This window comes from Numenius arquata, chromosome 1, assembly GCF_964106895.1.
Source record: "Numenius arquata chromosome 1, bNumArq3.hap1.1, whole genome shotgun sequence".
NCBI classification, from domain to species: domain Eukaryota; kingdom Metazoa; phylum Chordata; class Aves; order Charadriiformes; family Scolopacidae; genus Numenius; species Numenius arquata.
In genome coordinates, this window is record NC_133576.1 from 76416334 (window position 1) to 76443041 (window position 26708).

General features: G+C 40.2%; 1 protein-coding gene across 6 annotated transcripts in view; it reads right to left on the bottom strand.

Moving 5' to 3' along the window:
- The window catches only part of ARHGEF7 (Rho guanine nucleotide exchange factor 7), a 134249-nt gene that overhangs the window by 26781 nt on the left and 80760 nt on the right, over window positions 1-26708 (bottom strand). For all 6 annotated transcript variants that reach the window (XM_074153423.1, XM_074153414.1, XM_074153451.1 and 3 more), the window contains 5 exons: window positions 19137-19259; window positions 7074-7212; window positions 6132-6191; window positions 4776-4922; window positions 2855-2941 (listed from right to left, as the gene is read on the bottom strand). In XM_074153423.1, the coding sequence (XP_074009524.1) occupies window positions 2855-2941; window positions 4776-4922; window positions 6132-6191; window positions 7074-7212; window positions 19137-19259 (556 nt within the window). The remainder of the gene's footprint in view (window positions 1-2854; window positions 2942-4775; window positions 4923-6131; window positions 6192-7073; window positions 7213-19136; window positions 19260-26708) is intronic.

The following is a 26708-nucleotide window of genomic DNA, read 5'->3' on the forward strand; positions in this document are numbered from 1 at the left end:
TCTCAGAACTGAGACCTTCAGGGTCATCCGTATTACATGACTAAAGGTAATGGTGACTCAACGTTAAGCACATTTGTTTGCAAACTCGTTGATTAGCTCTCAAAATAAGGTTTGTGGTACAAGTAGATTTAGAAAGGAAGATTTCACTAAACAAATGCACCAATAATAATAAATCTTCAGTATTATTGCATATCTCTAATAACCCCACTACTAAACTCACTCAAATATTTGGGGAAAGAAAACAAAAGCAGTAAAAACATCTTTAAATTTGTAAAGTTTCAGAAGAACATATTAGTTTTGCAGAAGAAAACTTCTCATTTAAACCCAGTCAAGCTGAAAAAAAAGGCTGTTTAGGATAACTTTTTGACTCTTTAGAAACACAGAAGAATAAATAAAACTGAATATTGTCAGGATGAAAGCCTTTACCAAAAATACAACTTCTATAAAAGTTCTTTAAGACAGATCCTGTATTCTCCTGCACAGAAACACTATTCAGCATATGCTGGCAAAAGTGCAAATACTATGTACTGTGGAATTTTGGATCCAATGCGGGTGGGGGGGGAGGGTGGGACGACACAACATGGGACAGGACAGACCCAACTCTTTTTTTTCCCCATTTTTTCTTTCCTAATGACTGCAGAATGGACAAAGGTTTCTTAGAATCTTGGAAACTAAGTATCACTTGGTATTCTGTGTGCACAGGGCGTGCTCAGGCCTAAGATGCCAAAGAGTTTTCTTGCAACAGCTTCCCCACTGAAGGAAAAACATGGTGGTGTCATACAGTACAATGCAGCCTAAAACTCTCTTCTGTTTTTCCGTGTCTACTGGTTCATGAATCACACAGCATACAGCCACACAGAGAGGTGCAAGAACTGCTGACATAGGTGAAAAGAAAATATGGGGACACACCAAGAGAGAACAAAGATCACCTGAGCCACATGGAAAGAAAAAGTATGAAGTCAGCAAAACACAAAGAAAATGGAACTGAACTCATGAATCATTTATATTCTTTTTCAACAAAATTGCAAAGCCATTTTGTAAAGTAGAGTTTGTGTCCCTTGTGACTTCAGTTTACCACTAAAAATTCCCCCAATTAGCTCATGCGGCAGGTATCAGCACTATCAACCAGAACATCTGAAGCCTGTCGACAACTGGAATGTTCAGAAATACAGGGAAGGTGTGGTGTAGGATGCAGACTCTTCCCTGGGAAGAGCTGAGGGAGCTGCATCATCTTCTGCCTGCATCCATCCCAGTTCTGAGATAAGAACCTCAGAAGAAAAGTCCAGGCAGCCCATGTTACACAATCCAGACAGACATGAACAGTGATGAAATAATTTTTGCCTTGGTGTGACTAGTCATTAATATTTGAGGAGTTCTCCATTTCAGGAAAATCATGTGAGAGGTTATGAGGAAATTAAGAGTTTTGCATTCAACAGAAGATCAGGCAGCGAACACTATGGTTGTGGCCATATTGAGCCGAAACTGAAGGCAAATGCACAGAAAATTGCTTATTTACTGAAGTATGCACCTGGCAGACAAGGTGGGAGAGGAAGAAGAAATGCGATGTACAAAGAGGGAGTAAAATCAAGCCTGACAGATTCATTGTTTGTTTCATATTGTTTGTTAACACACTAACTTGTCAGTCCATTCTATTTGTAACTAGTACACAAGAATTTTTCTTCATCAGAAATTCTGGATGTGCCACTTGAGATACAGAGCTCACCTGCTCTTTCTAATATTTTCCTTCCATCCATGTTAGGATAAATCACTGGCCAACGATTCTGACAAGGAGCACAAAGCTAAGAGAAACTGGACTGTGCATTTGAACCACCTAATGCAACACAGTCTCAGAAAAATGCAGCTACTACCATGGCAGGTAAGGTGCAAATTCAAACATGAATTTTGGAATTTAGTTGCTCTAAAAAAAGCCACAGAGTGTGACTGGATGTAGCTAATCCCGTAGGAACCCCAAATGACTGTGCTCCAGCATTCCTTCACAGCAGATGAATCACTGCTCAAGAGACTGATTTACAGAAGCACTTACAGCAGGTGAAATCTCAGGCTTCTTTTAGAACTTTTGGTGTTTTAATGTGATGTCTGTAAAGCATATAACAATACTTGAAGAACATTTATAACTAATTCAGAAACTCACGGACTGTGCATTTGCTTTAACTTCACCTCTCTGGAGTCTTTGAAACTACACATTCAGAATGCAGGTGCTTCTGCAAAACTGAATGCCAGCCCATGTACTTGATCTGCTCCAGTAGCCGTAGCAAATCAAATGCACTTTTGGAGCATGCCTTTCAGTTCAGCTTCATCCCAAGGGAATCCAGCCTGTCAGCCCTGAGACTACTTCTGCACTGTGACTCAAAGATCACTAAACAGGGAAGACTAGAAGATTCATTTCAAAAGTGCTCTGCTGATTCAAAAGGTAAAACACTAATGTAGACACACCTAAAGAAACACAGGCAAGATTAGCAGCGCTGTCTACTTTTGGTAAGACTTGAGCAGCAGTCGGAAGAGCACTAACAAACCTGTACACCACCATCATTATCCTATGCAGATCTAAAAAGCTATCTATACTTCCTCTCATTAACTACTACTAACGTGGTAAAAAAAAACAACCCCAAACCTTGCTGATTGTAACAGCTAAAAAAAATAATAATAAAATTCTGGGCTAGAAGCCTGGGTCTAAGTTATAACACCGATGACCAGTTCATATTGCAGAAATTACCTTTTAACTTTATAAATGCAGAAGTTTATCAATCCTTCCAAATTTTCTATGAAATACTATTTAGAAACAAACCCCCACCCCTCAACGCATTTATACACATATGTACATGTGTTACTTTACCTGATAGATAAACCCACTCATTCTCGGGCTGGCAGACAACATCAGCAAAATGTTAGGGAAGAGAAGAAGATACCTTTCATTCTTTTCCTTATCAAAAAAAGAAAATGAAAAAGTAAATACAACATCACAAGCCCCCTCCCCCTTTTTTCTGTTTTATATTATTAAAAACTACCATACTATATTATTAAAAACTACAACTCCATAATTACTCCACAAATATTTGCTCCTGGCAAAATTAACTCTCCGGTGAATAAAAAAAAAAGTCAGAATCATTTGACTTTCTATTTGAAAAGTGCTAGTAACACTTGCCAATATTTTTTCCTGGAGAGTACAGCCTGATATCTTAAAACAGAAATTTTACAGCCTGGGTGAAATACTGACCATGTTTGATATGATAATAACTGTTTTGTCAATTTCAGCAAAACCAAAATTACATGTTGGATATATTTCTTAATATAATTTAAATGGATGCTGTTACTCTAATATTAAGACCATGGTGAGATCAGAGTTTTGAATGACGTTGGATTATGCCCCGAAGTAGAAAAAGAATATGAAAGAACAGTAATAAATTCTTATATTCACAACAAAAACACTCATTACTTTGTTCTGGTTCTAATTTTCTACTTTAAATTATGAAGTTGTGAAGGAGAAGGTGGTTTACTCTTAATCTACCACTATAGACAAACAATGAAAGAGAGAAGCATTAAGGTGTTTTAATTTTAATGACAAAACAAATATATCCATTAACAAAGCCACCATCTCAATTTCAAGCATCTTTGCAGAACAACGCAAGTCCTTACAAAGTTTTAATGTTTCTATCTGTTTTTCAGTAAACATTTAGAAATGTCTGTATCATTTAAAAAAAAATAAAAGCAAAACCAATTGCTTTTTCACAAATGAAGCTGTTCTCTATCTAGTCAAAAAGCTTCAGTGCTATGCAGAAACTTCTAGAAGTCCATTACATTTGACATTTTAGCTCATGATGAGCTGTGGGAGGTGGGGTGCTGTTTTGTTTTTAAGACTAGAAGAGACCTGACTGCAGAAGATGCACTGTCAGCTCTACTGAATCTTATTTGTTTTAACACCTAACAGAACATCTGACAGAAAAATACCAGGTGACCAATTTTTTAAATATTCAGTTGCATAAACGCTTTCTTCTTTCTTCATATTTATGGACTTCTTTGTTCTAAAGGAGGAAACTGACTGAATGAGGTTGCAATTTAAAAACCTCCACCAGGTTCAAAGCTTCATTGATTTTACAGGGGAACAACTGACAGTAAAAACATGTCAGTAATCATTTCCTTTCTGCTAGCACTTTCTTTTAAGATTACTTTAACATTATTTTTGGTAGGGCAACCTTTTCTTTGTGTGTTTTAATTGTCTGGTTTGTTTTAAAAAAAATCACCCCAGACCTTGCAGTGTCACCTTCAACTCTTTAAAGTCTCTTTTTACTCCATTTCTCCAAAACCCACTTGGTTCTCAAGCTTGGATTTCAAAATTTACTACTTAAGCAGAGTGCCCAAAACAACAAAAAAAGTGTGCCTCAGACACCTTGCAATACAAAACTTGAAAGTTTTTGTTCTTTAAAACACTCCATAATGACTGCTAGGCAAAATGGCCCTGTAATATAACTACACATGGAAAATCCTGTTTAATTATGCCCCTTGAAAGCAGTCCTGCAAAATCAATGTTTATAACTGCTATATTCGGTTACATTTCAGTAAATTTTTCAGATGAGGCCACCCATCTTCAAGGAAATTTATTTCACATTTTGTAATAAAAGGCTTAAATCAGTAGAGAGAGATTTTAGTCTAGATTAGTATCCCTGAAGCATTCTGTTTATTTCTGCTGCATAATGATTATAATTAATTTGATTCAAAACGGAAAGAAAGACCGACAGTAAAGACGAGAAGGACATTACCTCACTTCCAGCACACTGAATCATGACCTGGGACATGTAAATCACATTGCCAAGTGTTTTAATGTCCTCTCCCTCCCAACAACGGATAGCTTCCGTCAGTATTTGTAGTTCAAGTTCTTTCCGTTTCCGTACTTCTTGACATTGTGCCTAACAAAGACAAGGAAAAATACCATCTCTATCAACTCTATCAAATTTGGAGCAGGTTAAGGGTAGAAATACCATTACAGTTATATTTACTGTTGTGCTTGGAGTACACAGAAGATGGCACCTAACCTGACGCATTTTAATTTCAATGACTATTACCAATTTCTTCTAAAGCTGGTTTTGCAAACTTCAGTATTACTTTTCCTTTCAATGCACTGTCTTCAATTACCTTTCCAAATTCATAGTCATAATCCCGTTTCTCAAATTTCTCCTTCCTTCACATTTTAAATTTTTGTACTTCCAAACAAAAATTACTAGGCTTAGCAAAAAAAAAAAGTAACAAAGCTGTCATGAATACACGATTATACAACAAAGCATCTTTCTTTAGTAAAAAAAGCCATGCTAACTGTGCAAACTATGAGTGCATATAACCTTGTGCTCCTATTTTTATTAAATGTCTCCAACCTGCTCTACTAGCTGTACTCCCACTCATTTAATTTTAGTTTTTCTCAACAAGGTTTCCTCTCATTAGTAAAACACCCAACAGAATGGTATCCCCAAACCTCTTCTGAACAAAGATAACACTAAATAACCACTTTAAAAAATAAAAAATAGAAAATGCCAGGTTACCACCAGCACACACTCCTAACAGGAAACACGAAAGATTACTGTAACCAAGACTGCATTAAATACATGCCTGTTGCAGTTGACTTTTTTTTTTTTTTAAGACAACAGCCTAATTTGAACAGATGAGCTGTCTGCTTTCTCCTCCAATTACTACTAAAAGTTTCATATCTTCTGAGTTTCACTAGCACCTTCCCCTCCACAGCCTCTTCCCCTATTCTAACACCATTCCCCTCTAGGGAATGCACTCTCTAAAAACCTCTGAGAATATACTCAAATGTTGTAAAGAAGCCCTTCTTCAGGACACTAGTTATGCTACCACTAGTAGAAAGGGAGATGAAGCAAAGTGAGAGGGCAGACCAAGAGGTGCAGAATGCTTGCGTGGCTCTTCCATCAATAGTCTATGTGCTATAACTCCCCAGCAAGTTACCATCCTTGGGCTCTGCCCACAAAAAGAATCGATTTCCAAGCTTTCAAAAATTTCTTACACAAACATTTACAAAAAAGCTCCACTTTTTAAAAGCAATAGAGGGGGATGAAATTATAAAACACTCTACTTAAATTATCTATTTTTTTAATCACTCTTACAGAAAGATTTTTGAAGGCAGTCATGGATTTTTGAATATCTGGGCGATCCGGATGATAATCCTAGAAACAATGGAGAAAACATACAACAAAAACTTTAGTTCTAGTAAAATTCATAACAAAATTTTAGAGGCTTAGCTAAAAACAGATAAACAATTCTGTAAAATAGAAGTTGTAGACGTATCTGCTCTCTTTTCACAGCCCTCCTATTCTTATATCAAACACTGGTGGCTTGTAGGAAAAATGAAGTCATTTATAACATTCCTACTTATGCTTAAAATAGAACCAAGGAAGTTTTATGAGACCTAGGGGACAAGAGATTTTGAAATCCTAATATGAAAGTGTTTATCTTAAAGCTTTGGCACATTAGCTTTGTCAAAAACTAGATTCCTTACAGACTAGTATGTTCGATTGTCACTAACTGACAAACCAAATTGTGTGACCAGACATACGCTTTCTATTTCTCTCCCTCTTTCACGCTCAAAAAAATCTAACCTATAAAATGCAAAAGCAGAAACTGCATCTCCTCAAACACCTTCCCCTATTGGAAAGATCATTTTTGGACAGTGTTCAGTAGAAGTCAAAGGGACTATTTTGGTGATGTGTTCAACACGCTGAGGTCCTAAGATGAGAAGCAGCACTCCTTCTACAAGGTAAGCCTCAAGTAGTACACAGGAAACACATTCAATGTCAAGTTAACCAAAGATGCTGCAAGACTGTTCTAGGAGTGAAGATTAGCTTCTCTGGCTAAATTTACTCTAAAAGTTTAGCTTTTACAGGAAGTTTTACTGCACTAAGTTTTAAACCCTTGCAGCCCGTATTTTAGAAGGCTGATGGAAGAGCAAACAAATATAATTTTGGGTCCCATCATGTTTGACATGTACCTTTAAAATAATTGTTGTCAAATCATCATTAAGCTGGAACATAAATGCTGATAAGATATACCTCCATGTGCCTTTCAAGTTCTTTGAGTAACGTGGGGTATTTATCCAGACGCATAAAGGGTTTGCTGAGGCCTGTGGTCAGTACAAGGATCCCAGGGCTGTTGGCACCTTTCACCTCCATGAATTCTCCTAGCTCCTCACTGTGTACACAAGATATTTAAGCAAATTAAGATCAAATTACCAAGACAATTAAAATTACATTGGATTCTTCACTTAAGTCTTTCACCTGCAATGAATTCTGCCAATAAAACAAGAGGCCAAATAAATCAACAAGTAATTCAAGTACAACTTCAGTGCTGCAATCAATTTCTGCATTAAATAAAATACAGGAACAAAGACACTTGAAGATTTGAGGTCCGCCCAGGGAACAACAGGCATAGGATCAAACCCACCATTCTAGGCAACTGATAACTAGTTCATAACTGAGGAACAGTTCCTAAATGCTACCCCATCCTAGCAACAATTACAGAATAAAGCCATTTGTGCTATAATTTATTACTAAGCTATTTATTCTAGTAAAATGGTATCTGACCTTAGAGATGGTTTACACAGTTAATGCCCAGGCATAAATGAGTCAACAGCTTCATATTTAACCAAGCATCAATATTTTTAAGGTGTCAAGCACTAATGGGAATACACAGAACGTTTCAGAACCTTTTTTTCCTCCCACACTTACATGTTTAATGACCTCATCTCACACATCCAAAGTGTACCTGCAAAACGGCCAACTAATCAACAGCCATACAAATGGTAGACCATAGTAGAAATAATTACTGCACAACCTATTCTCAAACAAGTTAGGGCTTCGCTGAGGGTGTTATTTACACAACACACTTGTTCTGACAGTAAAACTGCTGTAAGAAATCCATGCTCTCCAAATATCATGAACTGCTACTTCCCCTATCCAGATGTTTTTTCGTATTTGAATCATTTCCAAGAACTGGCTCGGTCCTTTAACTTTTTACATTGACTCAGTTAAAAAAGCACTGCATCCTGGGAATTTCAACTCACTTTGTTATCAAGGAAACTTAAAATAGCTACAACTTCTGCTTTCCTTTAAAGCAGAGGTTTTAGAAGAGTATGGTGGAGAAAAAGCTTTTCAAGAGTTTCAATGACCAGGAACAAAATGAATGCGCTCTGTGGTGAAAGGAAGGTACGACAGCATCTGGGCCAATTTCCAGGCTTCAGAAAACACAAGTGGCAGAATAACATGGGATTCTAAAGACAAAAATCTAAATAAAGGAAATTCAGAAAGCTGTTTATTAAAAAGATAACATCTTCTTGCATTCAGGCAATCAATTGTCATTCTAGACGTCTGCAGATAGGGTTGCTCGTGTTTTGAGACCTTGTTATAATAAATTAACTAGTTCTTCAAAAAAAACCCACAAAAACCCCAAACCTCAACAGTATTCTCATGTGACAGTCATGTAAATTCTACTCTAAGATATCCTGAAAGTCCTTTCTACTGATTACACCCCTGTACATCAGAATTACTAGATTTTCTTACCCTCCCTGGTTATTGGCATAGTCTCACTTTTCAAAGGAAGCCTTAGCCAGCCACCAGATTCAGTACTTTCAGAAAGTGTGGAAACAGTGTCAAACAGCAAGGAGCAATAAAGGAGGAAGATTTTTACATTATGGTCACATTAACAAAGACGGAAGGGCAAGGATCTCCAAACCGTAGTGTTTCCATGCAGAAGTGAAAGTAAATAGTGACGTGCTCAATTTCATTAAGAAAAAAACACCGATAAGCACACTACTATAATACATATGCTCAATTATCAGTGAGTCATGCTATACAACAGCATTACATAGATTAAGACAAAACAGACCTCCCTACCTCCCGCAAGACACACACACACTGCTTCCCATATCAGAACAAGTGACACTTTGCTTAATAATGTCATTTGTCCAAATAGACAAAGAGAGCAGAAAAAAAACAATAGGATGGGAAGGGTCACCAATCATGTAAATGCTTTACCCACCATCCCACCCAGATGTCTCTCCTCCCAGCTTCTAAAGCTTCCCCAAGTTCCCAGAAGGGAAAGTACTTTTCCATACAGTTTACTCCAATGACGTAATCACGGAATTGTCAGAGTTGGAAGGGACCTCTAGAGATCATCTAGTCCAACTCCCCTGCCAAAGCAGGAATGCCTAGATCACATTACTCAGGACTGCATCCAGGCAGGTCTTGAAAATCTCCAGAGAAGGGGACTCCATGACCTCCCTGGGCAGCCTGTTCCAGGGCTCTGTCACCCTCCCCATAACAAAGCCCTTCCTCATATTTGAATGGAACTTCCTTTGTTCCAGCTTGTGCCCATTGCCCCTCATCCTATCGCTGGAAACCACTGAAAAGAGTCCTGCTCCATCATCCTTCAACCCACCCTTTAGGTACTTGTAAACATAGATAAGGTCTCCCCTCAGCCTTCTCTTCTCCAGGCTAAGAGTCCCAGCTCTCTCAGCTTTTCCTCATAAGGGAGATGCTCCAATCCCTCAATCATCATAGTTGCCCTATGTTGGACTCTCTCCAGTAGTTCCCTGTCTCTCTTGAACTGGGGAGCCCAGAACTGGATGCAGTATTCCAGTTGTAGCCTCACCAGTGCAGAGTAGAGGGGAAGAATGACCTCCCTCGACCTACTGGCCACACTCTTCCCTATGCAGCCCAGGATCCCATTGGCCCTTATGGCAACAAGGGCACATTGCTGGCTTATGGAAAGTTTGCTATCCACCAGGACTCCCAAATCCTTCTCCTCAGTAGTGCTTACCAGAAGATCCATCCCCTAACCTATATTGGTGCCTGGGGTTCTTCCTCCCCAGGTGCAGGACCCTACATTTGCCCTTGTTGAACCTCATTAGGTTCTTCTCTGCCCAGCTCTCCAGCCTGCCCAGGTCATCCTGGATGGTGGCGCAGCCCTCTGGAGTGTCGGCCAGCCCTCCCAGTTTGGTATCATCAGCGAACTTGCTGAGGATACACTCTGTCCCCTCGTCCAGGTCATTGATGAATATGTTGAACAGGACTGGGCCAAGTATTGACCCCTGGGGGACACCGCTGGTTACAGGCCTCCAACTTGATCCTGCTCCATTAATTACAACCATCTGAGTTCTCAATTCACCTCAATGCCCCCTCATAATGTTTACTTTTTTTCAGATTAGTTAGTTGGTATTTACTTACACTACCTTGCTTAAACACATCCAGCACTGTTTCAGAATTGTCAGGTCTAACATAACCTTACACAACCTCTTTTAGAGCACTTCACCCCCATTCTAACCAGGCCCAGGCAGTCCTCAGTGCCATTTCTGCTGTACTGGACTGCAGAGTCAAGAAAGCTGGTGAGGGGGATTTCCCAGCACCTGCATTGCATTTTAAAGATGCAAAGAGAAGGGCTGGGCACCCTTGAGAATGCCCACAGCTCCACCAGGCAGATCTTCCTACATCCCTCTTGAGCGAAATATATCAGCCACCCCAGGCCTCCTAAAATCAGTTTGTGACATTACCAGGTTTTAGCCAAAATTAAAACCCATTGAAAAGCTTCCTGCAGTACCTCGCGTGGAAAAATTACAATAATGCAGCACAGATAAACCCAAGCACTTTTCTAGCTTAAATTTAGATTTAAGAAGCAAAGCTGGCAAACTCTGAGTATCTAAAAAGCCTGAAGACCTACTTTGCCTTACACTTTTAGTCACAGCCCTTAGTCAGCACAAAATCACACGAACTTCAGAACTTGACAACTGATTCTGGTGGCACCCTAAACAAGACTAAGGATTTTGACTCATACTTAACGTTTTGGTTTTACGGTGTTACCAGCTACTTGCTCACTGAGGATTCAGGCCAATTTGCTGGAACACTAAGCTGAATGGCTACGGTGTGGTGGCGTGTCCTCTTCTCCTGACTCAGCTAAAGGGAAGCTGCTGTTTCCAGCAAGGTGACAGGTGGACAAATGAGGGTACAGTGCCCAGCTGCCAGAGAAAGCTTTACCTGTGGAAAGCCCATCTGTCTCGAGGCACTCAGTGGTTTTAAATTTATATTCATTGGGTACGTGACATCGATCATGTGTAGGCTACTGCTTTTTTGTTTCATCCATCAGTTCTCCCTGTAAGCACCCCCCCATGTCCGTGTCAAAGTTAGAGTACCTATGGCACTTGATATGTTTCTTCAAGTAAACGTTTAAATTCGTTCTTTGCATTTTGTTTGCCTCAGCCAGATGCACAGCTCCTGCTGCCTAACTTTATCAGCTATTCCCTTTACACATTAACTGCTTCTCTTCCCCACTTTAGGCAGCACAATCCATATGCATGTCTACACGACTTCTCTTTTCTCCCCAGTGTATCAGTACACTCTACAGTACATGCCAGTTGCAAATATCACAGGCCATTCAATATAACATTGCTCTGAACAGCGCTGATTTTTGCCCTTAGATTGCAAAGATGCAAATATTCTTGTTCTAATTACTTTGACCATCTCCACGCTGCTGGGTGCAGACAAATGCTTTATATAAATGGTATTTACTGAGTTATCCATCAACACAGTGCTTCCCCCCCCCCCCTTTTTTTTTTTTAATGCCTCTACAGTAGGGGGAACACTGGTTACTATTTCACCCACATTCACATTTCTGATTTTCATTATCACTGTCCCATTTCTTCACGACTTTCGCATTATGAGATAGAGATGGGAGAAAACAGGAAAAAAACCCTCACTATAGCCTGAATTAAAATCAACTACTTGGAAACCTGAAATAAATTGTAAGATATTATCTTATTTTCGCTGTCTACTCTGCAATGCCTATAGCTAAACACACTCTGTAGTTACACAATGTTGCAGCAGTTTCCAGGCCATTCACTGCTCTTGGACACAAGATACTTGGTTGTTAATCACCTCCTCTTTACTTAATCACAGTATAGGAACCTACAGAGCAAGTTTAAACCTCAGCTCACTTGAAATGTACACAAAGTCCTGAAAAACACGCTTAGCAATGGCATCATCAGGAAGCCTTTTACACGGAGCAGTGTTAATAGGTGTAATTAAAAATGAGTGATGTAGTTTTTCTCCCAACATTCCCAAGAGGACAATGTTTTCTTTCATACACTTCTGTGCTTCCCTCTGACAAGTTTTGACATGCCAGCTTGTTCAAACTTTAGTATGAACACATACATGTTCTTTTAACATAATAGTACCCCAAATTTTGTCTGAGCAGTCCCATCATACAGACCCCATTAGCAGTCTACTCATGCTAAACCAACCTGCTACCTCTGCAGCTTCGTTGACATATAGTACCTGGCAAAAACGGGTGTTACTTTAGCTCAAAGCTTAAAGTGAGCGTCATTTATTCATCATTCTTCATTTATTTACAAAGGACAAATACAATACAGAACATAATGGAAAGATTTACTTTCAATAAAATATGGGTGGGTTGAAATACTGTAAGCATGACAACAGTTCACAACTGTTTTTTAATTAATAGCAGCTTAGAAGTCAGTGTCTTTAGCTTAAGAGTGCAGCTGCTTTGCCAAAGACAATGGCTCTTTCATGTCACAATTTCAACTGATGCCTGGAAGTACCACACTCTCCTAGGCAGTATATGCTAAATAAAACTCCGGCTGGCAGTTAAGCAGCACAATTCAAAAAAAAAAAAAAAAAAGAAAAAAGGTATCATTGAGCTGAACAGGAAAACTTTTGAACGGTGAAATCATCAACTTAGTCACACCTGCCTAAATAAGTAGCTTTTCAGAAAGAGGCAGCTGAGAATTGAATTCACTACTTGCGTCATTTTACAGAATAAAATGCAGAGAAGCATACAAAAGTGCTGTGCTTCATTGATCCTGAGATCTCAAGCTGAAGAGTCCTCCCCATTCCAGACTAGAGTTAGCTCACAGCTTGAAATACTTTAAAGGTCACCATGAAAAGCGTCTTTAAGCCCTATTAATATATTCAAATCTTTCTTAGTACAGCTGCCTCAAAAGCTGCAAATCAGACTTGGGGGGGGGGGGGGTGGTGGGGTGGAGGGGGAGGAGGAAAACAAGTTCAGATGTGCCTATAGTAACAGAAGGAGAAAAAAAAAAAAGCCATTTAGACTTGAAACTTGAGGAAAGCACATCCAGGAACTAGAAGGTATTCGTTTAAAATCACAACTTACACTTCTGAAGTAGGTCTCTCTTTGTAATAGATGGAGCAGGAGCTATCACTGCTGAGGGGTCTGAGGACTGCACACAGGCACCGCATTTTGAGAGCGTTGTGGCGCAGCTTGGCTCAGCAAACCCCTCAGCCGCAGCTTTTAATTTCCTAGTGCTAAACTTCCCAGTCAAGCTCCTCTCCCGGGGACTGTTGCTTGGCGTATGACATCAGCCTGCACACTTGCCGGCTCAGGGATGCACCAAAGTGGGGGAGGCACAAAGAGTTTTCTGACTCAAGCTGATCTGTATTCCACGCTCCAGTTACTCGGAGTAATTGTGATGTTTCAGCTCCACAAATTTTATCCAGACTGCAAGGTCTGTGATGCGAGTGTAGACTACGCTTGGGACATATTATCTAAGAGAACAGAAGAATCTAGCAAAATTAATGTTTGAACAAGCAAAGATTTGCGAATAGCTTGCTTTCAGCTGAGAAGTGGCTCGACTCTTGCCACTTTGCAAAAATTTAAAAAGTAGGCATATATTACTAATTTTTGGCTGCCTTTTCATCAAATTAAATTTTCTTTTGGAAACATTTTTCTTCCATTTTGTTTTAAAATAAGCATAGTGCTGTTTAAACAAAGTAAAAAGGCCTACACACACACACACCCCCCCATACATAACATACTTAATGCTGATTACATTGGGTCTGTACTCCCCATATTTCTTCAGAAGAATTTTAAGTCCACTGATCAGTGGGCTCTGTTAGACTTCATTTTCATTGCATTATCCACCCTTCAGGGAGTTCTATACTCAAATATCTTTCCTCTTGTCATTTGGGATGCAGTCCACATAAAATCCCAGTCCTAGCTTCTGCTTCCTCTTTTTCTTTTTTGGAGTTTCCCCTTGCACTGAACTTTGTGGCTTGTGATCTTCCCCAGGTAGGTAACATCTCATATTCCCAGGACTCCTTACTCCACTGCAACTCTCCATTTCTGTACTTTGCATCCAACTGGGTTTTTTAATTTATCTGAGGGAAATTCATTCTCTCATGCCTTAGGTTGCTCATCCTGTTTCTTCTCTTACTGGGAAGTAACCATATGTCTATGATCAGAACACAGCAATCAATGCTACTTTGACTAAATACCATGCCCTCGAGGCAGTCCTGCTCTCTCCAGCTAGCAAAACTCTCTCCAGAAATAACACCGTGTTATTGTACTGGATCACCTGCCCTTGGACTTGAACTGGGATTCTCAAGTAAGGGTTATTAGAAACTGAAACCTCATACAATGGAGCCAAAGAGGTATGACTGTTATGGAATAAAGTAAATAAAATGGGGATCACGTACAGTGGCACTACAGCCACAACAAGAGAAGGGAATAAGGAGAACAAGCTAAGAAGCAGTGGTGGGAACATGCAAAACATTGATCTCTGCAAGAGCCACCACCCAGCTGTATCTGGCAAGCCCCACATCTTCAGCTCTAGCCAGTGGCTTATGACACAATTACAAGACATGATGACACACCTAAAGAAAAATTACTTAATTCCTAAAAACTCTTGATTCATTACACAAAGAATTTTAATTCTGGAAAAAAAAACCACACAATGGCTCTGAAACAATTCCTGAGACAAAAAGTTCCTACCAAATTTCAAGACTGCCTAAAACTGGACAAATTATGTTGAGTACCAACTCTTAACACCTGGGTAGAACCTACAGTGCTACATCCGGAACCAAGAAAAGAACCTGTTCCCAAACTTAACAGAAAGATTTTTTTGTTGTGGTGGTGGTGGTGATCAGAGGCAAATACAACCTCAGAAACATGCAGCTCTAGAACCTGAATTCCTTTACAGGCTGCATCAGGTTTTATTCCCGTTTCTGCATATTCACATACACTCAGGTCTCTAATGATATTAATTTCAATGTTAATAATTAACTTCAGGAAATAAAATGTTTGCAGCTCTGAAGATTTGAACATGAAAAATCTCTTATTTATTAAATAATACAAATAACCCCCTTCATGCTTACTGCGTATTCATGTAAACACACATATATATGAACACATACATGCACAACCCCTCTTATTTTGTACTAATTGAATAAAAACTCCCATGTTGCTGTTACATATGATCAAGAAGCAAGTAACAAAGACAAGTAAGAAAACACAGGCTAGCATTCATACTGAATGGCATTTAAAAAAGACAATCACATTCCAATTGAATGCCTCTTAAGTCTCCAGCCCTGTCCCAAGTACTGCTATTTAGAATCAACTTCACAAAAATGCTATTCAAAAAAGAAGCTTTTGACCAGAAGTCCAAAATAATTCTGAGTCAAGATCATCAGGTTTTATCTATACATATGCATATACACACGCACAGAGAGAGTGCTTCCTTACCAGGTGTCAACAACATTTTAACAGGTGTTACAAAACACTGCTCAAAGAGCATGCTTGATACTTCAGAAAATTACATAAAAAACCTAGTATTGTAACATTCCATCAAACCAGATGACTGCTTACAATTTTGATGTTACAGTGATCCAACCGGTTAAAGAAACAATATGCTGAATGCTTCAAAATGACAGCCATTTTCCTTTAAGCTGTTTTTAGTCAGTGACAGTAAAATAATAAAACTAGTATATTTTGTAAAATAAAAAAAACAAAGTGGAGGTAAAGTTTCTGAAGTTTCCCTCAGAGCCATTATCTAGGAGATTTTGTTTCGTTTTTGTTGATATGATCCCCATCAAAAGCAAGTAAACTTAATAAACTGCAGAAAATACTAATTCTGTGATATAAGAATCTGACTTAAAATTATCTGCCAGGCTTTTTTGTAGAAAGGCTTTCAGAAGCACAGTTAATGCATATGCGTTCAGTTTATGAAGCGTGCAGAGTTCAAGGCAAGAAATAATCTGCTGTAGACAGTAAGAATTTATGTTCCAAATCAAACCACTCCAGACTGTTCTTCTTCTCTCTAAAAAGCTACTGAATAGCACAGCTGTTACAAACATGATAGTCAAACCCAAGAATTCAGCAAACATCTATTTCTCTACCATATTTCTGCTCGTATTAAAACACATGTAATGCTTTTGGACTCTCTGCTAAACTAGCAAACTCTAGCTTGCTAGACTCTCCACAAAAACAACTAACTAATATCATTACTGTTTTTTTTAAAAGTCTTAAACCTCAGTCTTGGACATATCTGAAAAATTCCAATTCAATATTAATCTAGCACTCACTGTAGTGTAGTTGTTTCATTATTATTACAACCATGACTATCCTCAAACCTCACAGTTAAGTTTTACATTAAGGTTTACTAGGGATGCTTTTACGCAATAAAAACATCTCAACTAGATAGACAAGGAGATAGTTGGGAGTATTTTCCTTTTCTTCATGCCTTCAATCAGTTTGTTATTCTCAGAAAAAAAAGTCTTTTCCCCCACCTTTAAAGCAATGTAATTAAAAGCTTTCTGGCATTCTGAGAGGAAGAAGTTCAGAACTTCAGTTCAGTGGCTTAAAGCCACTCTCCGATTTCTTCATGGCAGCTGTCTCAAGCGGAATTTTTAGTCAAGCCACTTGCTACCTACAGCAATGATGTTCTATGAAAATGAAGGGCTTAGAATAACAAAATAGGGGTAATTAAAAAAAATAGCATTCATTTTTGTTGACTCATGCGTGTGAATACAATGGGATTAAACAACTTACCTCACCTTGAGCTATCTCTTATGAACAATGTCATTGCTTTGAACCTACTTCCACATCCGAATCACTTAACTGCTCTATGATATTTATATTGACTCCACCGGGATTTGATATCAAACTGACTTTACTGACCAGAAGCTGAATTTTTCTTAGGACAACCTATGCGCAAAGCAACACAGAGGAGAAGAAATGCTTCTCTTCATTTGCAGAACACACACCTTTCTTCCCTTGCATTTCTACCACAGTTTCTCAGACATGGCTATTCCCTGTGCTTTCCAAGAGTTCGGAAAGTTAGGATAATTTGTTACAAACATCTCCAAATCTTAAAAAAATGTAGGTGATCACTTTGCTATCACTTGCATCTTCCACCTATAAATTAAATCCCAGACCTCTGAATGAATTTGTTGCCCTCCTCTGGACCCGCTCCAGCACCCCAATGTCTTTTTTGTGGTAAGGGGCCCAAAAGTGGACACAGTACTTGAGATGGGGCCTCACCAGTGCCAAGTACAGGGGGATGATCACCTCCCCAGTCCTACTCACCACGCTGTTCCTGATACAGGCCAGGATGCTGTTGGCCTTCTTGGCCAACAAATAAATATTTTACCATTTACAGAAAATGGTACTAGAAGTAGGGCATTTAAAATAAAACAAATACTAAACGGTATCACCAGGGGTTTTTTAAACATATTTTGTCTTGTTTAATTTTAGTTCATCATAGCTTCTGACAAAAACATGCCTTCTTTCTGCCTATACTACAGTGTGAATTTGCAGCTTGATTTTCCAAAGTGGGATTGGAACATAGTTACATGTCTTACTAACATAAGTGATAGTTCATAGTATTTGGTAGTAGGAAGATTTTTTATTTATCCTATTATGAGTAAAGCTCACAAATGTGCTTCATAATGTTGCTGTTAAAGCTTAATGCAAGTTCTTGGAAGAAGCTAATGCTACAGAAAACAAGGCAATTATGTTCCTCTTTGTTTAGAAAGAGTTAAGAATACTCAAAATATCTTTACTTTGGTCCATCACAAGAAGACAAAAAAAAGGTGGGAAACAAGGTGGGGAAAAAAGGCAAGAAGAACAGATATCCTGCTAGAATTTGTCCTGTGTTTAACCTTCAAGAGAAGCTCATGGTTTTGTCCTGCACCACAAGCAAACATAAATAGCTCCATACTAAAAGCTGCTGCAGCACAAGATCATCAGGAGAATACATAGGATAAGTTTGTGAAAGCAGACTACTTTAATCAAATTCTGGCTTCAACTTTTCTTCCCTCAAGGTGATACACGGCATCTTCTATGCAAATGCAAGGTCAGTTCCAAAGCACAGCAACCTCCATCACGTTAATTCAGCATTCTACTTCTTATCACTCAAAAGTAAAGCTAAGGGTATACCATCATAAAGTTAAGTACATACAAATATACAGGCTTTTACAGGGCCAAGTTACAATTCACCAACTGCCTACTAGTAATCATATAAATTATGCCATAATTCCTCAAACTTCAGTGACTTTTTTTTTTAAACAAACATGACAAATCAGTACACTTTGTTTTACATACTTGCAGTTCAGCATGTGTTCTTTAAATGAGAAAATGTTCTCAAATCACGGAATCACTGAATTGTTGGGGTTTGAAGGGACCTTCTAGAGATCATGTAATCCAACTCCCCTGCCAAAGCCGGATTGCCTAGAGCACATTACTCAGGACTGCATCCAGGCGGGTCTTGAAAATCTCCAGAGAAGGGGACTCCACGACCTCTCTGGGCAGCCTGTTCCAGTGCTCTTGTCACCCTCCCCATAACAAAGCCCTTCCTCATATTTGAATGGAACTTCCTTTGTTCCAGCTTGTGCCCGTTGCCCCTCGTCCTGTTACTGGGAACCACTGAAAAGAGTCCTGCTCCATCCTCCTCAAACCGCCCTTTAGATACTTATAAGTATTCATAAGGTCTCCCCTCAGCCTTCTCTTCTCCAGGCTAAAGAGTTCCACCTCTCTCAGCTTTTCCTCCTAAGGGAGATGCTCCAATCAAATCAATGGTTGATAACACACTGCCAAAAGTGACAAGCTGGTCCTGATCACACAGAACATCTTCATGTTGTGGGATTTTTTTGTCTTTTTTTTTTTTATACATACCACTTTTTTTTTTCCTTAAACAAGCACTACCATACCAAACACGTGTCAAAAGAGACATCAGAGGTTTACAACACAAGTGTATTCTATGCACCTTTTTTTTTTTGTATCAGACTTAAAAGACCGCAAAGCAAACGTACCTGTGTTCTGTGAGAACATTTACTGCTGATGGATGGTTGGCACAGTATGCAAGGTATAAGCTTTTCATTTGTGGCATCAAATTTAGAAAACATCCTCCAACCCTCTGCTGAGTTTCAGGCAACCTAAAAACAGAATAATAAAATGAAACTTCTATACTACTGATATAGAAATAAATTAAAGCCCAGAAAAATAGTGTATATTGGGTTTTTTTTTATTGTTTCTGTTTTGTTGTCGTGTATTTTGTTTTTGTAAAATCAATGGATAGAAATCTATGGTCAATGACAGGCAACCAACAGCTTTCTCTTCCTTGTTTACAGCTTCAACCCCATAACTGTCAGGCCTGATTATGGCACCACACAGTATAGGCAGAATATGGTACATACCTGTAAGACAGTAATTCAGCAATTTTTTTTCAAGAATTAGTGGTAATTAGCACCTTCTTTAGCAGTTTTAGCCAACATACCTATCGGTGACAACAGTTTACTATCCACTCACATATACCACGCCAAATCTTACAAGCAGCATTTTCAGCACTTAGATAAAAACTGGATGGAGTGACAACAGGATTCTCTCCCTCTACCCTACAGCAGCAGAGATGATAGGCTTAAAATATTCATTAAAAGATCTAAGTACCATATTAAGCTCCGACAGCACAAATAGAAGCCAGTTACAGTGCAGTAACAGGCTGTTTTTTACACAATTGTCACTCATCTTGCTTTTTAAGGACCATAGAGCACTTTTATGTTGGTTTGTAACCAGGGCAAGAGTGCTGCTTTACCACCATCAGTGCAGAAATACTTTCTGTAACTCACACTTTCTTCATCTCTCATGCTCAAATGCACCACATTTGCTGAACAGTGAAGGAAAATGTCACAATTCTGTTCAGAAGGGTTTATTTTGTCTAGCATAAAATGGTGCTTAAATAACAGCAGCCTCAGTGAGTATGTAACAAAAAGATGACTCAGCAAGAGAAACAGTAATTAGAAGAAAAGCTTACTTTCACACAGTCTTGGTGAACCTAATCGGTTTTGATCAGGTTTGTCAGAGGAGTATACGCACATTTATTCACATAAATAAGGACAGGCTATGAAGAAAGATAATATGAATATACACAGTGTATTTTTCAAAAGATTTTAGCAGAATCTATCATCTCAAACTGCAGTAAGAAAATATCTGGATTATAATTATCTGAAATAGGCTGTGCAGCACCAGCTTAGAACTGGTACAATCAGCAGAAAGTAAAAGTCTGACTTCTGATTTTGCATCTGCATAAGCAGGGGAAAAAAACAGAAAATGCAACTCTTCCAGTCTTATTCTTAGTACCTCCTAAAGCTGCATACTTCATATGCAAATAAAAGCACACTCATACTTCTCTAAAATCTAAAATAATTTTCAAGCTAAACACAAACTGATGGGAAGTATATCCTCTCTAACCAGCCTCACTACTACCATATCACCATTCTCAGAACCGCTCAAAAATATCCATACGAGATTGCATCCTACATGAGAAATAATAAATTGGACGAACAAGTGAACAGTATCGTAAGGGTGTCAGAAGGGATAAAACCCTATTATTTAACAGAGCAACTCCCACTTGAAGGACTGGGTATCTTCAGCAGTAGGTTATATGGCCAATAGCCAATTATATAATCCACACTGAAGTTAACTATAAGATAGGACAGTAAGTTTTCAGCAGCCCAGACTACAAGCTTGTCCCTGATGCCTTGTCTAAACCCATAGCAGGTGAGAAGACCTACCCAATATGAAGTCAAAATTGACTGCACAGGTGTTCAAAACACCAGGCAGGGGAAACACGCTTCCTTGTTTGAAAGCAATGTTCATTATAGAAACCCCCAAAATGACAGCTGACTCATGCCAGATACACTCAGATCACATTAGCAGCACTCCTTACATTAAAGGTTAGGGCCCATCTTTTATTCTCTGCATCTTTATTTCTCTTTCAAGAAAAGTTCAAATTTTGAAATCAATAGAGTAGCTGCTTTTGCAGGTATTTAGGGGAAAACCAAGGGCATTCCCCAGCATACCAAGGGAATGCTATTCTTACAGCCTTCCAGGCAGCATTTCCTGCCTAGCAGCTGGTCCCCTTTAATAAATCTAAGCATGAGCTAATAATACATTCTTCGAGTAATAGATGCAGCAAAAGTTTCAGGCTGGGAAGACATATGCAAGGCATATAACTCAGTATTATATAGTAACGGGCCCCCTTAAACAGTTGCTGAAAACAACTACACACTGTAGTGTTGGGGGGTGGGGGGGGCGGGGAGGGAGTGACTTATGGCTGTTCCCACCAAGCAGACATCTGTGTCTCCTCAGTCTGCTGTTCTTTTATCAGAATGAAAGACATGTATTCTCTTTTACATATTGCACATGCATCGCAACTTTATACTGCACATTCTTTGTTGAATTAAGATAATGAACAGACTTTATGAGGGGGTGGGAACTCATCCCCTTTGACTTTTCTAATCCATGCATTAGTTGCAAGTGTTCTACTATTTTTAGGGGAACAATTAATAAATTATCTGTACCTCCTTTAACTGCTGAAAATCCAACAATTTAGTGCCTATCACCATATCATATAAGCCTTCGAGTAATTAACATGTTCAATAAAGGGCATAGTTATTTTGCCATTTATTCCAAAGTTGTCATCCCAATTTTCTTCTCATATTTGATACTTTTAATTAAAAGGGAATCACATATAGATATTATATCTATACAGCTATAGAAACGATAACTTCAGTTATAAAAAGACCAAAGACATGTCTTGATTCTGTAAATGACATTAAGATAACTGTAACAAAGCCTCTGCTGTTGTACGCATGCTAGAGGCATCATCATACAACTACCTCTAAACTACCTAACGCATTATCTGCTTGGTAGAATTACATGCGATGGCTATTGGTTCTGTTCCTCCAGACTTAAAACGGGTTCCCATTACATGATAACTGGAGAGAAAAAAGAAAGAAAATACCTTGTTGCTCAATCACGCTTAGTTTAAGATTCTGATCAAAACCAGTGATCAGAACTGGACTAAAGCTAGACTGGTAGATGACAAAGAGTGACATTACAGAACATATAATTATTGTCCTGTGAGTTCTGAAGAAATCTGCCTTAGTTTTGTTGTCAGTGGACATCACAATGTTCTGGGAAAGGCTGTGGAAACTGTGATGAATACAGACAAATTTAAACACAGACTAACAGAGGCGATTTGAAAAGAAAAGTAGACAACAAAATGCAATCAGCACTGGACGTTTTCTTTTTGCAAGGAAAAGATCAAATATCTCTAACTTTCACTTGACTGTCTGATTACCATAAGTGTCATGCACCAATCTATATGTGTCTCTCTATATATATATGTGTGTGTGTGTATGTAAAAAAATATATATATTTATATACACACACCTGCAAAATCTGCCACAAACTGGAAACTTTCAGTTATCTGGGTGGCATTTTCTGCTCTTCCCCATCTCCTCCCACAGAAGGACAAACAGCAGAATTTCCCATCCCCCTCTCAGTCTCTTTTAAGGAGCTGGAGCATAAATAATAAGTTTGCTACATTTGCAGGTCAGTACAGACAATGTCTTGAGCTTAAAAGCCAATAGCAGAGAAGACCCAAGACAACTGAAGGTATTTAAAAATTATTAAGGGATAATTGTGATTAATGACTCCAAGGGGTGCCGTTTGTGAAGAAACACAAGATTAGATGTTATCTCCTGAGGCTTCACAGTTAACAAGGTTACTGAAATAAGGGGGACACTTTGCAACTTTCTGAGCTACAAAAGGTTTGCTCAAAAGGGAGGCACTATTCAACTTACAACCCATCAGTCTCGTTGCCAATGCTCTCTGCACAACCATACATTTCATTTTTTGTCCATTTGCCTTACCCCTCAGATATCAGTTAATAGGCATGCTTGTTTCAGGCAATCTGAAGACACTTCGAATTCACTTAACCCTGATAGCCTTATTTCTGTTGACACTCACAATAACTAAAAGCAAGGGATGATACTGGGATAAACCTTTCACAGACTTAATTTGTATCTGCATTCCAAAAACAAACCTGAAACACACAGCTTTGGATTGCAGTTTTTGCATTACACTTAAGCAATCTCCCTCTCAAATCCTGTCGTCGTGTTCCCCCCCCCTCCCCCCTTTTTTTTTTTAAATTCCAATTCCACTCCAGGACCATCCCAGAACATGAAGTATCTGCTTGCACTCAAACACAGAACAAGATAAAAACAACACAGTTACTGTGACTGCAAGAGCAGGGACATGAGGGAAAGAGCAAAACCCAGCTATGGCTGTTACAGGAAAGGTAGATAAGTGTGGTACCACCTAAAAGACAGCCAATGCCTTCGACTTGCTACAGAGGAGACTACACCTCAGCAGTCCATGCGTGATGGTGTTCACCAGCCAGCCTGTGTGTTGTCCCCCCCCTCCTACTGAGAAGTACAGCCATAGACTGACAGCTTCTATTACCGCTGAATGAAGAATTTTTATTTTTTTTTTGGAGCAGGAGACATCTGTTCAATCTGCTGTTACAAAAATACCCAAAGAGCAGTACTCCAATAGAGATCATTTAGATCAGCCAAGTGATCACCTTGACAGAGACTGACTTTGTTCATTCAGAGACCCTCTGCTGCCTGAACCACTGCAGAACGGATCTTTGGCACTGGATCACAGATCTGGAAAGAGACCCAGAGCACCAGACCACTTTCCATCTTCAAGAGCCCAGAGTGCTCTTGTTGTCGTATTACTGTCAGAAATCCATCCTTTTGCAACCTAAGACTCCGTCAGCATCTCTGCCTTCTCAGTTAGAGCTCTTTTCCATCCAGAAAAACAAAGTGCACTGCCAGCTGACCAGTCAAAGAAAGCACTTTTGAAGCGGATCAGCCAGAAGATTCTCACTCAATGCTAGTCAGACTTGTTTTGTACGCCACTTGGGTAAATGGAGAAGTCACAAAGGTAGAAGTAACCCCAACTGAATCTGTCCAATGGTGCCCAGCATCCAGGCAGGCAGACGAGTGGTGTTCCCAGGCCTGTGACACATGGAGCAGCCCAAAGGAGCACCACAGTGATACTACAAAAAGAAGCCAACCTGGACTAGTTCAGAGAGGACAAACCTTTAGCAATGAACCAGAAGATCTCCAAGGCCGGGGGCAGGGTAGGAGGGTGGCACACAACTAAAACCAAGCCACATCCAAACAATTACTTCCCCCAAAACACACCCACTACAGCATTATGTGTTCTGAAAAAACCATAACCCAATGTTTAACACCACGAGGATTAAATAAGCCAAAGTGGTCCAGGCAAGAAGAAAAGCACCAGTTAGTTTCTGTCACTGAAGTACATACCAGGATTTGTTAAGAGAAAACTCAAATGACAAACTGACTCTAGTGGGGTGTAGAATTAAAAAAACATTGAACTCTCATGCCCAAGAACAGGAATTTGTCAAGCAAGGTAGGCTGGCACCACTACAACTGGCAGGACATTGGCATTTGGTCATTCAGACCTGTCAAGTTACAAAAAACACCACACCGGATGCTGCAAGTAAAGAGCTCAAATGATGGAACTGTAAGCTCTCTGCCAAAAATAAAATAAAATGATAAATCTATTTTCAGCCCGGGAGCTACTCCGAGTTTACAGAACAGGTTCACCAGCCAAAAAGCCATGGCAAAATGACAAAAAACAAGTCCGCAGGGCAAGCATTCTTCTACATGATAGAATTATGATAGATTAGATTCAAAACAGGAGGAAGCTGGACGCTCAAGTCAATATGCTATAATGAAAATTAAACTGAAAATACAACTTGGCATGACCAGCATATTTATGACATGATAGTGACAAAGGATGAGGAGAAGGCTGAGGTACTGAATGCCTTCTTTGCCTCGGTCTTTAGCAGTGGAGTAGGGTGTCCCCCGAGGACCCAGACCCCTGAGCTAGCAGTTAGGGGCGGGGAGCAGGATGAGGCCCCCATAATTCTAAGAGAGATGGTGAGGGACTTGCTCCAGAACCTCGACATAAACAAGTCTATGGGCCCAGATGGGATTCACCCGAGGGTTCTGAGGGAGCTGGCAGAAGTGCTTGCAGAGCCACTTTCCATCATCTACCAACAGTCATGGCAAACTGGGGAGGTCCCAGCCGACTGGCGCCTAGCAAATGTGACGCCCATCCACAAGAAGGGTCGGAAGGATGATCCAGGGAACTACAGGCCTGTCAGTCTGACCTCGGTGCCTGGGAAGGTGATGGAACAGATCATCCTGAGTGCCATTATGCAACACATGAAGGATGCCCAGGTGATCAGGCCCAGCCAGCACGGGTTCACGAGGGGCAGGTCCTGCTTGACAAACCTGATCTCCTTCTATGACAAAGTGACTCGCTTGGTGGATGAAGGAAAGGCTGTGGATGTTATCTACCTAGACTTTAGCAAGGCCTTTGATACAGTGTCCCACAGTATTCTGCTGGAGAAACTGGATGCTCATGGCTTAGATGGGTATACTCTCTGCTGGGTTAAAAACTGGCTGGAGGGCCGGGCCCAGAGAGTGGTGGTGAATGGAATGAAGTCCAGGTGGCGACCGGTCACGAGTGGTGTCCCACAGGGCTCGGTACTGGGGCCGGTTCTCTTCAACATCTTTATCAATGACCTGGACGAGGGGATCAAGTGCACCCTCAGTAAGTTTGCAGACGACACCAAGTTGGGTGGGAGTGTTGATCTGCTGGAGGGTAGAGAGGCTTTGCAGAGGGACCTAGACAGGCTGGCTGGATGGGCTGAGACCAACGGAATGAGGTTCAATAAGGCCAAGTGCCGGGTCCTGCACTTGGGTCACAACAACCCCAGGCAGCGCTACAGGCTTGGGGAAGAATGGCTGGAGAGCTGCCTGGCAGAAAAGGACCTGGGGGTGTTGGTCGACTGTCGGCTGAACATGAGCCAGCAGTGTGCCCAGGTGGCCAAAAAGGCCAACAGCATCCTGGCCTGTATCAAGAACAGTGTAGTGAGTAGGACCCGAGATGTGATCGTCCCCCTGTACTCGGCACTGGTGAGACCCCACCTCGAGTACTGCGTCCAGCTTTGGGCCCCCTACCACAGGAAAGACATTGAGGTGCTGGAGCAGGTCCAGAGAAGGGCAACGAAGCTGGTGAGGGGTCTGGAGCACAAGTCTTACGAGGAGAGCTTCCTCTCCTCGTAAGGAGAGCTTACGAGGTGGTTGAGCTGAAGGAGGAAGTGGAAAGGTTGAGGAGTATCAGGGAATGTGAGAGGGAGATTGACTGGTGGGCCCACTCCCTGAAAATAAAGGAACATGTTGAGGCCCCACATAAGCCAGAGGACCCTCTCCCCATCTCTCGCCCGGCAGTAGAAGGGGATCTCAGAGAAGAGGGGGAATGGAAACAGGTCCCTAGTCGGCGAAGCAGGCGAACCCCCTCCCTGCCTCTCCCACCTCCCCAGTTACCCCTGCAAAACCGGTACGGAATCCTGCAGGAGGAATTGACTGTTGGAGAGGAGGATGGTACAACTAGGCAGGATGTGCCAGAAAGACCACGTCGCCGCAAACCTGGCA